The following is a 17,065-nucleotide window of genomic DNA, read 5'->3' on the forward strand; positions in this document are numbered from 1 at the left end:
TTAAGATCAGAAATAGTCTGCAATCTAAAACCAAAGTAAGACCTCAACATTTTGATCTCCACACTGATTTTGAAAGCCACACTTAAGTTACTTGCACAAGTTAAACAGAGGGTCAGTGAAAGAATTAGCACCTAATCCATCAGACCATAATGCTTTCCATGGCAAGTACTGAAGCCAAGTTTTATTTCTTCATATATAAAATGAGAGCTGTAATTTTGATCAAAGACGAAGTAACTGTTAAAAAATACATTGCAAAAACACTATTCACCCACAATCTTGTTAGGAATTGAAAGGACTGATGATCAGATAGGAAAGAAAAGGTATCAATGCAGCAATGGCAGCTTTTCGGAAGATGTCACCTCCTTTGCTTACAAAAGCCATTTGGAAAACAAAACAGCTGTATTCTATTTTAAAGTGGTTACATAGCCACTAAAATACAATAGCAATAAAACCATGTTTAGCAATACTAGTTGTACTCTAAAACAGCAATGTAGATGGTGACATTTTAGTCATACTGCCATTTGCTTGCACTTTCATTCGAAATCACAACTTCCCCTAGTTTATAGCAATCACAGTAAAAATTATTCCTGCCAAACCACTGTAATTCACAGCTTTAACACCAAACCAAATCTTTTCTTTGTATCTATGTAGCATGTCCATAAACATACATACACAAATGTACAAATCCATAAGCTCTATATCTGATCACTTCTGACTGCATAAATGAGAACTAGAAACCACTTTAACTATAGTTAACAATTAAACAAGTTTTATATAACATATAGATACATATATAACATATAGACACAAATTTCAAAAATACAGAAGAATTTCTTTTCAAGAAATGTTATTCTCAGTGTTCAAATATGGTCTTTTATTCAGTTTTTCTAATAGGAAATGGATTTCTAAGAACATAAAAGGCTCTGCAAAGAATAATTGGACTAGTAAAAGAAAAGCACAATACTACTACTTTGCTATTTCCACCGCAAATAATAAGCCTGTTGATAAAAGGATCTTTTATTATTCCAGTATATGTCCATTGAAGGTTCTGGGGAAAAATGGTGGAAACAGCACACAATTTTATACAATCTACAGTAGCACCATCATACCGATTCTGCTTTCACTGAAATCGACCACATAGTTCCCATTAACAATAAAAGGGTTCCAAAATATCCTTCCAGGACTGACACTGGATTCACAGGGACGCGGCAGGAGCTACGTTCTGAGCTTTTCCCTCTCTGCCACACACCGGGTGACTTGCAGTACTACCAAATGTAGTCTAATGCTCTGTAAAATCTTCCTGTGTTGCTCCTGCTGCCAAGAACCGCAAGCAGTTGCCCTCAGTGCTCATTCCCGATAAACGCCTTTTCTCTAAATATAACTTCATATGATTCAGAAGTTACATAAAGAAGTTAATTAGAAGATCATCACAGTTAAAAACCCCAACATACCTGTGTATGTATTTGTGTGTAGAAGCATGTCCATACACATACAGTCACACTATGGACCAGCTCTGGTAGTCTATCCACTATGAGAAAACTTTCACAAGCGATGGAGAATCCTGTTTAAGCCACAGTGCTCAGCTCAGCCTCAGAGATCCATTTACACAATTCAAATACAAGATTGGGGCATAAACTATATCCACAATTTTGATGTCTGCTGATTGTGTGTTAAATGTATTTAAGTACTAACACATAGCTCATCACACTTTGCATGCAAGCCCATGTATATACTACAGACAATCATACATATCCGGTAGTATAAAAACACAGTGAAGACGACAGAAAGAAGCCCTGTTACAGTAAGAGTTAAGCAGAAAACAACAGCATTCTACTCCTCCTAAACTGAAGCTCCCCAAGATACAGTTGTATGCACAAGAACACCTACAAACGTCAAACTTGTAACTCAGGTGCAAATCCACCTAGAAGACACAAAAACGGGACAGCATGCCCACCTCCTTTGCACCAGCTGGTGCAGCACACTACCAGCCACACGGCATGCACAGCTGCACAAGCCACCCATGGTCCTCCCATTTGTGCTGTCAGAAACGCATCTCACTTTCCCATAGGACGTAAATTGTCCTAAATTTTTCCTGGCTTATACCAGTTTACGTTATAACCTTAATGTTTTCAGCGTAATTCTCACAGTAAGCTGTATAAGTTGGAAGACTGCCCTTTTTACAATTCCATTTTATAATAGAAATGTTATAGTGGTTCATATCAACAGAGCTTAGATCTCAACCAGCTCACAGAAGGGTTAAAAATAGAAAGTGCTATCCACTGGTTTGCTCTGATGTTCCTGTAGATATTGTCACTGGATGTATCCTCAGTAGAATTCTATTCAACACCTCTGTCTTTAAGTACAAAGCTGTAGGCTGTAGCAGCTTTCGGAAACATAAGTATCCTTTTTTCTGCCGCACAGTATCTGTGTGTGAAATTCTCTAAAGGGGTTTAAGTATTTACCCTGAACACTATCAGACAGTTTCTAAAATTTTCCTTATCCTGTTGCAAAAACACTTCAAAGAGAATCATAAACACAGTCCTTTGTGCTTTCAGCACACGCTTTGTTTTGGAAGCTTAAGTCTGAATTCCCTCAGAATTGTAAAATTTTTTTTTCTGAAAGATGTGCAATACAACTTTACTTTTTTTTTTTTAAAAAAGATTGGTAGTGATTGTACTACACACAATGCTGACTCCTTTCGCCCATTTCTGACAGTTAAAAATATTGGGGGTCAAGGAAATTAGTGTCAAAATAAAAAAAAAAGAAAAACAAGTCTTCAGGATCAGGTTTTGTTGTTGTTGTTGTTTAAGATAAATGGTAGATTTCCAGAAACATCTGACTCCTAGCGTACATAAAATATAACCTGCCAAAAATACATTTATTTAAAGGGTCTGGCCTAAACAGATAAGAAGAGCCCAAAAAGACAAGAAATATGGCTAAAATTTGGGTCTTTGAGCTGCCATGTTGTGCCTACATTTCACAGCTCATTAGGCAAATACGATCGCCCATCACTGCATGGCCCTCCAAAAAAGGAGTGCGACACTGCAATATCTAACCACAATGGGAAAGCTAAAAAAGAAATTAAAATCACACCTCAGAATTTCTTGAATTTTGGCTGGCAAGGTCAAGCCAATTTAAACATCAGTTAAGTTGCTCTGCATTTTCTGAAAAAAGCTAAACAACCAAGCAGCCCATTTGTGATCTCATTATCTATTTTTTTTTAATATAATTGGTTAGCTGTATAAAATGCCAAAGTCTACAAAAGCTAGGAGGATTCCGTTTAAAAGCATATTTTATCTTATAGCTTTCACGATTATTCTGGAACTGAAATATTCTGATTTAAATACATATTTAAACCCTTGTTTTAATTTGGAAAAAAGAAAAAAAAAAAAAGAAATATATTACGGCCCCGGGCTGAGATTTTGTAACTCAAGTTTCAGCCTAGACTCAATTCTAACTGTCAGGCTGTAAACCCCTGACAATAGTGGCTTATACCAAAAACTATGACATATTTCATATGCAGCAATCGTAGCAAATAAGGAAAGAAAAATAATTTTACAAGAAAATAGCCTTGCTCTCTGATTTCAATTTAGCTGTATAAACTGATAAAAGCATGCTATTCAGAATAACAGTAATAATGACTAGTAAATACAGTTTTTAAAAAGTTTTACAAATGAAGATGAAAGTTGTGCAGAAAGATATCAGTTTGCATGAAACGCCACTTTGCTCATTGTAACTACCCAGCATGTGCACACTTCTGCTTTTACACTACATTTATAAATTAAAAGATGTGCTGCATTTCATTATCATTAGCTGTATTTTAGGATGCCAAAAAGTGAAACAAATGGTATAACAATTACTTGTGTTTCAGTTATAACATTAAAAATCAGTTCTTTAAGATCTATGTTTCATTCCTTTAAGTAGACCCTTTACAGTAGGCAAACAGTTATGCTGTTAAATATAACTCCAAATCAGTCATACTTTTCTCTACATTTTAAGTCTACAATTTTTTTCATCTTGCCAAGTTCCTGCATAAAAAGGTGGGATTAAATGGAGCCTAGCCTACCTAACATAATTATATATGTTGCGATTTTATACTGCAATGAAACTGATACATTTTAATAATCCCAGTCTTGGCTCTTACCCACTAAAGTCAATAAAGGTTATTAAGGCCAACTGCCATATAAATACATTGCTACATTGCTAAATGGACTGTCAAAGCAGGAAATACAATTCACACCATATAGCACTACTAGGGTCTTCATTTATTTTTTTTTTTTTTAAAGGAACACCAGATATGTTAAAAAAGTCTTTAAGGATTCGATATTTAAGTATAATCATATATGTTTACTTTTCATTCCACAAACAAAAAACATTTCACTGATTTACATGTCACTTATTCAAATGTGAATCAGCCTAAAACAAAATAAACAAAAAAAGACTGTAGGACTTCTGCAGCTCTTACTGATTTGGCATGGTGTTAGAAGATTTTCATAGCTAAAATAAATGTCAGATTGCAAGGTTTGCATGATATCAGACCCTGAGAGACAAATTGTCTCTCCACTGAATCTCAGAACAGCTACAGCAAGACTTCCTCACATCACATGAGATTTCAGCTTTTCAGACTTCTCTTTACCCAGAAAGCAAAGCTTGTACAGTCTTTTTTCAAATGGTAACTCTCCCTTTGAATTCAGCAAGCATTTACCCTGATGTTGCAGATGATAACGTGTTAATCTTGGATGACTTTTAAAAAAAACCCTCAAACATTTGAATAGCCTTCATATTTTCAAGGGAGGGGGGAAAAGAGAGGAAGATTGGTTAAACTGCTTTGGATTTAATGGTTCATAAATTCATGAGGTAATATTGTGGGAAATGTGATGTTTTATCAGAATGTCATTCAAATGAAAGGTTTAACATTTACATCACAAGAGCAAGCTCTAAGTAAAACTATCCTCAGGGAAAGAAATGCCAGGAATAAACATTATGATAAAATTGTGTGCTTGCTATAATGTACAAAAATATTAAATAAAGCCCAAAGACTTGAAGACACTGGGTTAAACTTCCTGCAGTATCATACTTGGCTGTCACATTGGAGCAATTACAATTAGGAGAAGCAGAAATGATTTTAGAAAACTTGATTTTCTTCTTTAAGACGGCATTACTACACAAGGGGTGGGGGGGAAAGGCATGCAGGGAGCCCAAGACTGACTTTTGTATCACTCTAGACACATATATAAAAAAAACTTAAGTCAAGAGTTGTTCAGCTCACACACAAATGTAAAAAAATACATTGCTTAAGTATTTTCTTTTAAGAAATAATTCCTTTTAAGCAATAATACTCTACCAAGACAAAATCAACAACTCTGACATTTTTAATTCAAGCATTTTGCCACGATTTTTTTTTTTTTAAAGAATCATCCAGTTAAAATTATAAATTTGGAGAAAAAACATCGACTGTAGACTACTGGGTACCTTCAGAAATACCTTTTTGATTTAACTTAATGCTGTGGAAGCTAAGCATGCACCAAAACACTGCACTTTTTATGTTAAATTGCTGTTGAATTTGTTAACCCACAATTGATTTCCTGTGTTATGGAATCTTAGAGATTATAGCTAACTTGAAGCAACAGGGATAATTCTGGATGTTAATGCTCCATTTCTATGTATTTTTATTAAGTCAGTGCCTGTTGTTGCATTAAAACTGCGGCTCAACATTGCCCCCTACTGTCATCTGTGAAACACTAAAGGACAAAATGTAGGTTAAGTCCAAAAAAACCCACCCTACCTCCATGTCCCAAATACAGTTAGCATCAAATTTACTTAGAGACTCAACAAAACAGACATTCTCAATTAACATTCTCTTCTGTCTGCTTCAATAGCTGAAATTAATTGTGATTAATATGTTATAAGTCATAAAACATTAAAGCGATTTTTAAAATTTAAATTAGAAGCAGCTTCTGTCTTGGCCCAACCTTCAGTTCGCTGATAAATATCATCCTGAGGCCTGTTGAAAGGAGATACACTGACGCCACCATGTTTCTAATTAGAGACACATGGTAATGTCACACCAATTGCAGAAAACCTAACCCTTGAGAATTCCCGAGTTTGCTGTTTTTCCATGTTCTCAACACACAATGGATATAAAATAACAATCAAACATTCTTGTCTCTACCTCATCTAAGCCTGTGTTTCAAGAAAGTCAGTTGTCATTTGAAAGAAAAACAGACCAAAAGATTTTTTTTTTAAATTATAAAGGTCATTCAAGAATGTGAGCACGTAAGAACACAAAAATGAGGAAAAAGCCCCACATAAACAAGTTATAAATTTCTCTCCTTTTGTAGGGAAGTTTAATGTTCACTGATTCCTTGCACCAACTGATTTCACAAATGCAAGTTCCACTTTTCCACACTTATTTTCCAAATCTGAAACCAGCCATTGCTAGAAAAGCTTACAATATGTTTGAGCACATTAGTGAGTCACAGCATTTCCTTCAAAACTCAAAAGCATATTCTTGTTGCACCATACCTCCAGAGAGTCAAAAACACCTCTACTACAAATCATATTCAGCATCCTCAGCTACATGACAAACTTTTCCAAGTCAACTATGAGCAAATTGAGGCTTATGCTGTGACCAGCAGAAATAACCAAGAAGCAGCTTCTAACGCAGTCATAAGGATACGAGCAAGACGCGTTTGTCAGTATAGTTCCTTCTGTGTACAAATCTAGAAGCAGGCATGCTGGCAATTGTATCAAACACTTACACTAGCAAAGTCTCCCAACGGAGCCTCTACTTGGACAGCACAGCAAGCAGGCTAACAGCGCTTGTCACTGAGTCTGTTTTCAAGGAAAAAGGAGATGTACTTTGACGTATACAGGAACCAATATCACTACAATTATTCAAGAAACTAATCTCCTCTTGTTGTTTTCAGCTATGGTGTAAGTGTGCAGGTGGACTACAGACAGATAGTTGTACCTCCAGATCATCAGATTTTACTCTCAACTTCCCTCAGATGCATTCACCGTTGTTGCCATTGGCAGAGTTGTCTACCTTGGTGTTGTATGAAAAAGCTGACAACTCACAGTTTCACGTACCAATTGATGTGATGATATATGACTGTCATCTTATGAGGCTGTCAAACTTTTAAAATGAGCAAAATCAGGAAATAACTAAAATCTCCTCTTGGTTTTTTGGATCTTATTTTGCTAACGTCTTCTGGCTACTGGGGGAGAAAAATAAGAGGAGGCAGTGGAAGGCTGACATCGATTCTACTTTTTATATGGTCCGGATAAAGTTTAAATCCTGTTACTATAGCACAATTAAAAACAAAATTGTGAGTGCTCTCAGAATTAAGCTCTAGAGGCTTTAGACTATAAAAATAGTACTTACCATAATCTCCATTTTTCTCCAAAACTCTTCCAATTTAGCCATAGGCTTAAGCCACCAATCAGTGCACTTCAAATACCGCTTGCCTTGAAACCAAAACTGCCTGAGCCACTCAAATTCAACCTGCAAGATAAAAACATATGGTAGCATAAACATCTATGTTCGTTATTTGGGGCAGGGATGGGGTAATGCATGAATCCAGCTATACCTGAACACCACCATAGAAAAGGAGAAGGTTACCACAGTACTCATGTCTAAATGCACCCTTACACCCAGTTGTTTATTTCTATTCCATATGCATTTGTGACCTGAGCTATTCCCTTCAAACCTAAAGAGGTGCAAAACCCAACTCTTTACATGTGGTACATGTACAAAGAACATTAGAAGTTCAGATTTACTCACAATTCAGTCAAATATGTACCAACTCTGGCTTACTTTGATTAACATTGCGGGTTTGAAAATATTTCAGTCATATAAAAGATTGAAAAAACTTGCAGTAATAAAATTGCTAGAATGCAGCCCAGTCAATTGCTATGGAACGAGAGCGTAGCGTTACAATGAAACATAGTTTCTCGTACTTTACCCAATAATCTGGTTACCAGACAGGACACCAGTAATTTTGAGATTAACGGGATCTCCAGAGGAGAGATGGAAGCGCCACGGGCAGACCACGGGCCCCGCGCGGGCGCCCTCGGCTGGACCGCGCTACGCCCAAGCGCAGCAGCGCCCGCGTATCCGAGAGAGAAAGCTTTCGGGGCACCTGAAGTGACCAGGTTTTCCAGGACAAAGCTTGTGTGGAAAATGTGCCTTGCAAAGAAAACTAATCCCCCACTGAAGCAATAAAACTCCATCAGGAGCAAGCTAATACTTTTATTAAGGATATGAAACACAGCAAATGATGTAATACTTTACTAGTTGGGTTTTTTTAAAACATTTCATATATCCACGGCCCATCAACTTTAAGACAAGAGAAATATTAGCTTAGCAAAACATAAATATATAACTCAGCAAATACTCTTTAAGCAAAATGCCATTTATCCCAATTTCCACTAAGCCTTTTTTCCTTTAATAGTAATCCATAGTTCTGGTCTTTAGAATTAGATAAATAGTATTTATCTTTGTTGTGGTAGTTATGTTTCACACAGAGTTCAAAGCTGCTTTAATCATTATTTGTACCACAAAGAAGTTTTTGTTTATCCCTGCTCAGCTCCGATGACGCAAACAAAGACAACCTGCCAAGGTGAAAGAATAAAGGAAACTGCCCAAAGCTGTCACCCAATGCTTTCTTTCCTGCAAGGGTGAACAGAATGGCTACAGAAATCTGAAAGTGCTCCAGTTAACATTAACTAAATGTTTGGTCAATATATGTTAAAGATTACAATAAAAGATAATTAAATTTGAAGTGTATAAAAAGAATATTAAAGCAGCTTTGTTGGTAAAATATAACAACATGATTAGTTGGCAGACATAGATCTTAAAATATTTTCAAGAAAACTGACTGCTAGCCTAGTGACTTTTTAGCGTCGAAGTTTGATGATGTCCTTCCTAAAAAAAGCTGAAGGAAAGTTTGCTTCCTCTACAGTATTAACGAGGTATGAAGGATCAAGTTATGGTTTGCTAAAAAATCAGTACACACAGTTTTGGGAAGGCTGAGCATATCGACAGTTCAACTAGAGTTTTAAGTGCTCGATACTTTTCTCTCCCCCCACTTCTTTTTGGTTTTGCTGGCCTCTACCACGAAAGGGCTATAACACATGATGTCTGGCAAACATGTTTCAGGAAATGAATCACACAAGGCCATTAATCAATGAAGAAATTTTTTAAAAAAATTAAAATCAATGTTACAATATGGCTTATGACAAGAGTCTATTTCAGTCAATCTGATTTTTGACTAGTCATATTGATTTATTACACTAATCTATGTAATTTTAGTCTAATTCAAGTCTGGCATCTTGGCCAAATTTTAAATGTATCTTAATCCTACACAGAATATACAACTTGACAAGAAGAGCTGCTTTTTAGGTGCAAGAGGTAAAGTTTAGCAACAGGCTAGTTAATTTTCTGCAGGATTATCTGGTCTCATCAGAGGTCAGGGTACCAAATTGCAACATGTGGCTGTTTAATGATGTGGACTGACATTTACTAGGGCTCTCAAACTCAGGTCCACATTCATCTCACAGTTTTCGCTCAGTTTAGCTCTAAACTGAGTTAATAAAATGGGAGTTGGGGATAAAAACAATGTTTCACCTACCAACTTAGCCATCAAGCTGCTTGACAAGTGACTGCTCTGAACTATCAGCTCTGAACAGATAACTGCTGATTCTAGGAAAAAAAAAATCATCTTGATGCGGCAATGGTGACATGATTTCTCTATCACTCTCTCCTTGTTTCAGACATATGCAAGCATAAATACTTAGTTTTACTAAAAATCTCCAGAGATTCCAATTATGCTAAGTTTGTTTGGTATTTTTAACTAACACATAAACACTTTTCACACCACATCCATTTCTAAGTACATGTTTTAACAAGAACATATGCTATCTGCTTTCCAAGTTCTCTTAAAAGCTATATGTCCTCTTGCTTTCATTGAACTCTATTCAGTAATATCTTTTCCTGTAGCAGGAAGGCACTCCTATTGGCTTGCCTCCTTCCATGGACAGGAGGAGCTGTACCAGAAAAAAACCCACAACAGTAAATACTGGAGAGAGACAAAAAGCTCAATTCTAGCCTTAGTGGAACTGAAGTTACAGAACATTCATCTTATGTGACAAAACTCTCGGGTTAACAGCTCTTGCCAAGGATTTTGTCAGAGATTTAATTTGGAGACTCCCATATATCAGAGCTAACTTTAGTTAGCATTAGAAAGCATTTTACATGACTGAACAGGACAAAGCCTAAACATATTAACATATTAAAAAAAAATATGCTGAGTCTTTCAGGAATAATTTTCACCTCGTAATTAATTTTCACTTATGACTTACATCTGTGCAAGTAAGCTCAGAATCAGGCCTCATATGTCTAACCTCAACATATTTGCATGTTGTCCTTTAAACAATGATTAAAGGCCAGTTTTAGGTTATAGTCAATACTGGGTAGTAAAAGGCCAACAGTAGCATTTGACATTTTGTGAGGCAGTGCTCCTCAGTCAATTATTTAAAAGTATTGGTTATTAAATGCCACACGTGTAGGTGATCTATATTTTCTCTCTTCTGTACTAGCCAGCCACCAACCATGCTGTCAGCTCACTGTGATGTGCTACAACATATTAACCTTCCTTTGGCTGCACACACTGCTACCCTTTCTCAGCAGTGACCTCAGTGTCTAACGCTATATACCTTCAACTTAGCTAGCCCAGCTTTTCTGCATCCCTGTGCATTCACCACACTTAAATTTATCTACTGCTGCCATAAAAACAGATTTGCTGTAGGCAAAAGTGACTGTACCTCACAAGCAATAGAGCAACCAATTCAGTCACAAGTTTTAATCATGGTAATCAGGATTTGATAATCACGGCTGAGCAAAAACTCTGATGAGGACAACACCCTATCTTTTCAAACCCGAGTACTTACTTTGAAACCTGTTACATTTTCAACACAATCCCCAGACGCTAAAAAACTTCCTCTAGTGTTTTACTTCATAGAGAACATCCGATTATTAGTCTGGTGTTGGCAAATAAAGAAGCCTTGAAACTACTTCATGCAACATGAACTATTATCAGATTTTGCATTATTCAGAGCAAGGAAAACAAATTTTCTTTGAAATGTGAAGAATAGGCTGGCAATGATCTTTTCTGCAGATTTATTTTCATATGTATGAGCATTTACATCATCTGTCCAGCAGTATTTTATTACTTCAACAAGCATTCGCTTGCCAATGGGTTTCCCCAGGTCCCCCGTAGCTCTGTTTGGGACATACCCAGTAGCTGTATATATTCTGGAAAGCCAAGTGTGATTCAGTAGAGGCAAGAGGTTCACATTCACTGAACTCTGCAAGATCATTTATTTCAGGATAAATTATCACTGGCCAAACAGCAATCTGATTGCTTAAAGGGGTAACTTCATTCAGTCTCTAACACTATGTGCGCATTGTAGGCTATTGCGCTTCACAGCTGCCCAGGTAATTACTTCTGTTCACCCTGCTGCACTCTGTTCACTGGATACCCTGCCATTGAAGGATTTGTTCAGACTTTAAGCCCATAAGCTACTCAGACAAGCAGCACGTGAACACCCTTAATTAAGGTTATCTTTACTTACAACTACAAAGTGCATACTGGGAGTGAAGTGACTCACACATCTAACAAACAGCACATACCTCGCAATTACTCAGATATTCCTTTGAAGGCTGTTTTAGTGAGGGAGACCATGACAATAAAGCTAAGTCTAAAGAAATATTAAACTTCTACCTGGCTGCCTGCTTAGAGATGCTAAAAACCTCCTGAGGTTAGCATCTTACTTTCTCAACAGGAAGACCTCTGTCAAGACATCCAAGACAGGGCTCTGACAAATGAACTCTGGGAAATCTAACGTCAGTAAAGACATCCCCCCCGATACTCAGCCATACCTCTTTTAGAGATTTCTCTGCCCACCACAAAAAACTAAGTCTCCAGCTACGCTTCAGATCTTCAGTTCAAACCCACTTTATCAGCACCGTAAGCCAATTTTCCTGCCCAGGAATACAAAAGTGAAGGCACAGAATCATACTTCATTCTTTCAGACTTGCTCTTAGGTTTTTTCCCCTCTAGCAGAGACAGATAATTCATCCAGACCTCATTTGGCAGAGCAGTTAATTTCAGCACAGACTGTGAATCTGTGCTAAACTACTATATTTTAGCTTAGTCACACATAGCCTGATGGTACTGTGATGGTTCTGTTCCGGTTAATGATCTCTGATGACTACTTCAGAGGTGCCAGCAAGAGGGGTGAAAAAAACCAAACCCGTAGCATTTCAGGAAGATAAAGAATCTAGAACAATGGCTGCATCTCATTATCTGAGTTAAGCCCTGTGAAGAACTTCAGTTATGATAATATTTGAAAGTAAATACAACCGTACCACCTCCTCTAGAGATGGGAATACTACCCAATTTCAAGCTCATGATCTCTGGTCCAAAAGAATAGAAAAAAATTCACATGGAGGTTTAGAACTAGCACAGAACAGAAATACACAGGCAAAATTGGGTGGCAGTTCTTCATTAATTCTCTGTTTGGCTTTTTGTGCCTTTTTGTCTTTTGTATTTAAAAATACTAATAAACTAATGAAAAAAAAAAACCAACAGTGACCAAATCCTGACCGCACCAATCAAATGGAAGACTCGTTTTCATCAGTAAACAGTCTGATTCCTTAAAGAAACAAAACACTTTCTTGTTCTTCACCTGCCTGAGAAAATTTGAACCTAAAACCTGTGTTAGTGTCTGAAAATACAAATATTTATCATACAGGAGTAAAAGAAGGTGGGAAGGTTTCACATGCAAAAAAAGTTGAATTGGCCTTACAGATCCAAATGTTTTTACTTCAGTGATGTCCAAAAAAGAAACGTGCATTCTCCACAGTGATAAGCCACTAGTAATTTTGCCTACTTGTGCAGCAAATAAATGAAATTTAAATAGCACTTTAACATACGGAATTTATCCTTCAAGTGAAGGGGTGACCTTGGGAAAAAAGAATTTAAAAAAAAAAAAAAAAAAGACATGAGTGGGTATTCTCTTTTCAAATGAAATATAGATCCAATGTGTCTACTAAGTCTAAGTGCACAATATGTACAAGTTAAACAATGATTTCTGTTACAGTATATCCCATATGCATAACAGGAAACATCCCTGTATGTCACATAGCAAAATTATTCAGGTGACTGCAAACACCAGGGGCTAGTCTCTCACCTGATGTAAACGGCACATGTCTTTGATGTTAAAGGACCCGTGCAAATTTACACCAGCTGTGCATGTGGCCCTAGCTGTGCAAACCACATATGCGTATAGTTTTATGGACTGAGCCTGATTAATGTTTTGTAAAACCCTGCATGCATCAGACTTCTTTAAATTGCTCTAGGAGCTGTTTTGCTAAAAGTCAAGGCTGCAAATCTTTTGCCATCACTATACTCAATTTTACCAACTGTAAACACAATACAGACAAAAATGTGTTCTACAAAGTTTTAGTAACGATACACAGTATTATATTCCTCAGCAGATAGCAATTTAAACAGTTTACACAAATTCTAATTTCAGTGAAAATTACCTATGTACTATACGGCTCCTAATAGTGATCATACTTATCTTAGTTGAAATACAGAACAGTTCCTTCAAAATGTCTGAATATGAGTGCTGTAAAAAACCATTGATATTTAAGCAAAAAGTGGTTCAGAAGTTTGTATTAACTGGTTGCTATAGCCGTTTTTAAAAAGAAATGATCATCAGTGCTTTATCGTTAGGAACAGCTGAAAGCTTTGTTTCAGGTAGAAGGACAGCTTTCCAGAGCAGCTAAACAATCTGTCATTTTAAACTCCCAATACATAGCTTTGACTACGTTTTCTGTAACTTTAAAAAAAGAAAGAAAAAAAAGAAGTCTTAAATTTATCATCTTCAGAAACACTACCCTTGTAAGAAGACCCAGTCCATTGTGTCACATTCCCGACTCTATCCACTAAGAGAGAATAAGTCAAATTACATTTTTTGTGTACTGCCTACATTTTATACCACAGGAAAAATTACCTGTTTCCTCAGTTTCCCAAAATATTGTCTGTATTTTCAGTTCATTTGTCAAATCAATCTGTTTGTTAATACTCCAGATCTGTACTTCAAACAAGAAAGCACTGCCAGATTCAGTGGAATCCTGTGGAAGTGCATTGTTACACTTGCATATTTTGCAGCACAGAACGACCTATTTAAATATGTTCCTCACAATTATTTCCACTGTATTTTCTTCAGAATATACTTTAAAGCACAAATACAACTGTGTCACACCTGGCATTCTGTAAAAACCTGGTTCAACACCTGACAAACAACTGAAAAATTTTACCTGCTCTTTCCCTCTTATTTTTTTTCTCTCTCCCTTTTTGTTAGAGAAGTGCTAGAGTAGTTTGGTTTGTCCACCACACTACCAGGTTTGGCGTAATCTTACCGAAACTACTCTTTTACTCTACCAGCAGAGGGACCTTAAGAAGGAAAACTGAAAATTTCATGGGAATGAAAGTATCAATCCAAGTTAATCCCAATTACTGTACCCAAGTAAAAAGGTAACAAAAAACACATTTCAAACTTATACAGAGCAATGCCTTGTGAGCAGCTGAACACATTTAATTGCCATTAACTCCATGAGCAGATTGCACCTCTCAGAATCCGGCTGAAGTATTTTCAGTGCAGATCATCTCACCTCATTATGTATTTCTTCTACTTGCTTTACAACTGCAGGTTCCAGTGATTTCAAAGATAAAGCCACTGAATCAGAATCAGTATGTAAATTCTGGAGTGCCCGTTCACATTGTCCAAATATGTATTCCAATGTTCCTCTTGAACACTGTAAAGATACAATAAAAAAATGTATATATAGCCACTTCAGAACATATGTATTTCTCAAATATACCAAACTATTTGCTTCTGAAATAAACAAAGTGAAAGAGCAGAAGGGATGTATTTCTGTAACTTTATTTCATGATCTTTTGAACAAAAGCATAATGCCTCCTGGATTGTCTATATAGTTATTGATATAAATTATGCAAAAATCTAATCCATCAGACATCTAGCCAACTAGTACAGCATAGATTGAAAGGAGAAAGAAAATAATTCCTTTTAAATTTACTTTAAAAATATGTCATACAAAAACATGGCTCTACTTTCCATCGCTTCCTGGCCAGTTTTTGACAATATTCAGAATCGGTTGTATTTGCCCACTTGTATGGGCTCCCAGTAACACTAAAATGGAGTTCCATATCCAGTTTGAGAGAGCTGTTTGCTTACAAGGTATAGAGAATACAAATAAAAAAAATTTGCACTTCTGCTCCTTTTATTTTGTTTTCATTACATTTCCTTCAAAATGAGAAGGAAATCTGTAAAAATCTTTTTGAAACAAAAGAAAGAAGACATCTACATCTTTTAATTATTTCCAATTAAGTATCTGTACCTTCAGTTATATTTCCAGGAATAATCTTGAATAAAGACCCTCAAGTCTCATATTTTTTGCAAAAAAAAATTCCATACTATACAACTTGAAGTCACAACAGTTTACAAAAAACAAAGCATAATCACTTAACAGAGAAGCTTTTCATACTGTGAAAATAAGTGTGCATTTTCCTGCAAAAGTAACACAGAGACAGGAGTAGTAGGTCAGAGCACTCTTAAAACAAAAGATGAAAAATACAGCATTATTTGTTTTTAAATGTACAGTATACTTCAACTTTATATCAAAATCCCAGTTCAAGCAAGCAGAGTGTATATTTGTTTCGGAAATAAAGGCACTTTTTTTAATATTACAATGAATATGTATATATACGTCCATGTTTGGTGCTATTGCTTCATGTCCATTCCAGCACAAATTAGAAAGAGTAACGGTGAAAAAAATAACTATGTCGATAAACGTATCTCTTGTTTCAATAGTGGTATATTTTGCCTTGCTGAAAGAAGAAAGTGATAATTGTAATTTTTTAAAATATCTTCTTACAATACAGTCTTTTTTTATTTTTCTGTATGCTTTCCCATTAGAATACTACTTAAACAAAACCACTGATAACACCATGGAAGGGAATAGGGAGGAGAGGTCTAGTTAAAAAAAAAAAAGGCGTCTTAGCACTTGAGAATATCAGGCTGAAGCCTTGTTATCTCAGAATGACTCTGAGACAAGGGACTCTGTATCACTTTTCTGCTTCTTCAATCCTTAGATGCACAGAAGGGTCCAACTTAAAGCATACTCATGACTGCTCTTAGTTGTTCTGACCTCCTAAAGGTCATTTTTGCCAGTGGACGCTGTTGACATATATGTTTTGAGTATTTCTATCTCATCGTGAATATTGCCTTTCAACTAGGGCCAGGATATGAACACAGCAAAAAAGTTTTAAAACATTTCAGGTAAAAATACAGTTGTTTCAACATTTCATCAGCAACCCATGAAGTGTGGTGTAGCATATTCTTAACTCATATCTTACATGCCTAACTGTGACTTTAGGCAAACTACCAATACAGAAACAAGTGTACCTCAATCCAGAAATAAACAAATAGCAGTTGTTCAAGAAAGCAGTCTGAGTCATAAGCATAACTGTGAACTACAGTTCTGGATAAGAGAACGTGATGCTACATATACGGTACAAGAATATTAGGCTTATGATTGATCAAACAGCAAACCATTTTTGATACTTACATCTGCAACTCTGTGAGTTGAGCTGAATCGAGGTGAAAAACCAGCCAGAACACAGTGCTGATGTGTCATATTGAGATTATCTAGGGACAGATTAGAAAACCTTAAGTACAGGGAAAAAATTATACTTAATAAAACTTATTCTGCCTAATATGAATTAAAGACACTACATTAAACATTTAAAGAAAAAAAATAGAGGATTCAGTCAGATAGTACTACCTTCATAGAGCTCTAATACTTAGCAGAGCATGATAACTATTCACTGTCCTAGTGTTACAAAGATCTCTATCCATATTAGTTTTCTCCCAGTTTATACAGTTTAGAAGTGGCATTTTCCCACCTCTT

At 36.2% G+C, this 17,065-nt stretch overlaps 1 protein-coding gene across 10 annotated transcripts in view; it reads right to left on the minus strand.

Annotated features, from left to right (window-relative positions):
• The window catches only part of FTO (FTO alpha-ketoglutarate dependent dioxygenase), a 258,747-nt gene that overhangs the window by 173,004 nt on the left and 68,678 nt on the right, over nucleotides 1-17,065 (minus strand). For all 10 annotated transcript variants that reach the window (XR_012675371.1, XM_075161131.1, XM_075161129.1 and 7 more), the window contains 3 exons: nucleotides 16,724-16,803; nucleotides 14,747-14,890; nucleotides 7,388-7,507 (listed from right to left, as the gene is read on the minus strand). Coding sequence is in view for 9 of the 10 variants with exons in the window: in XM_075161131.1 (XP_075017232.1) it covers nucleotides 7,388-7,507; nucleotides 14,747-14,890; nucleotides 16,724-16,803 (344 nt within the window). In the remaining variant the exon portion in view is untranslated. The remainder of the gene's footprint in view (nucleotides 1-7,387; nucleotides 7,508-14,746; nucleotides 14,891-16,723; nucleotides 16,804-17,065) is intronic.

This window comes from Calonectris borealis, chromosome 12, assembly GCF_964195595.1.
Source record: "Calonectris borealis chromosome 12, bCalBor7.hap1.2, whole genome shotgun sequence".
NCBI lineage: Eukaryota > Metazoa > Chordata > Aves > Procellariiformes > Procellariidae > Calonectris > Calonectris borealis.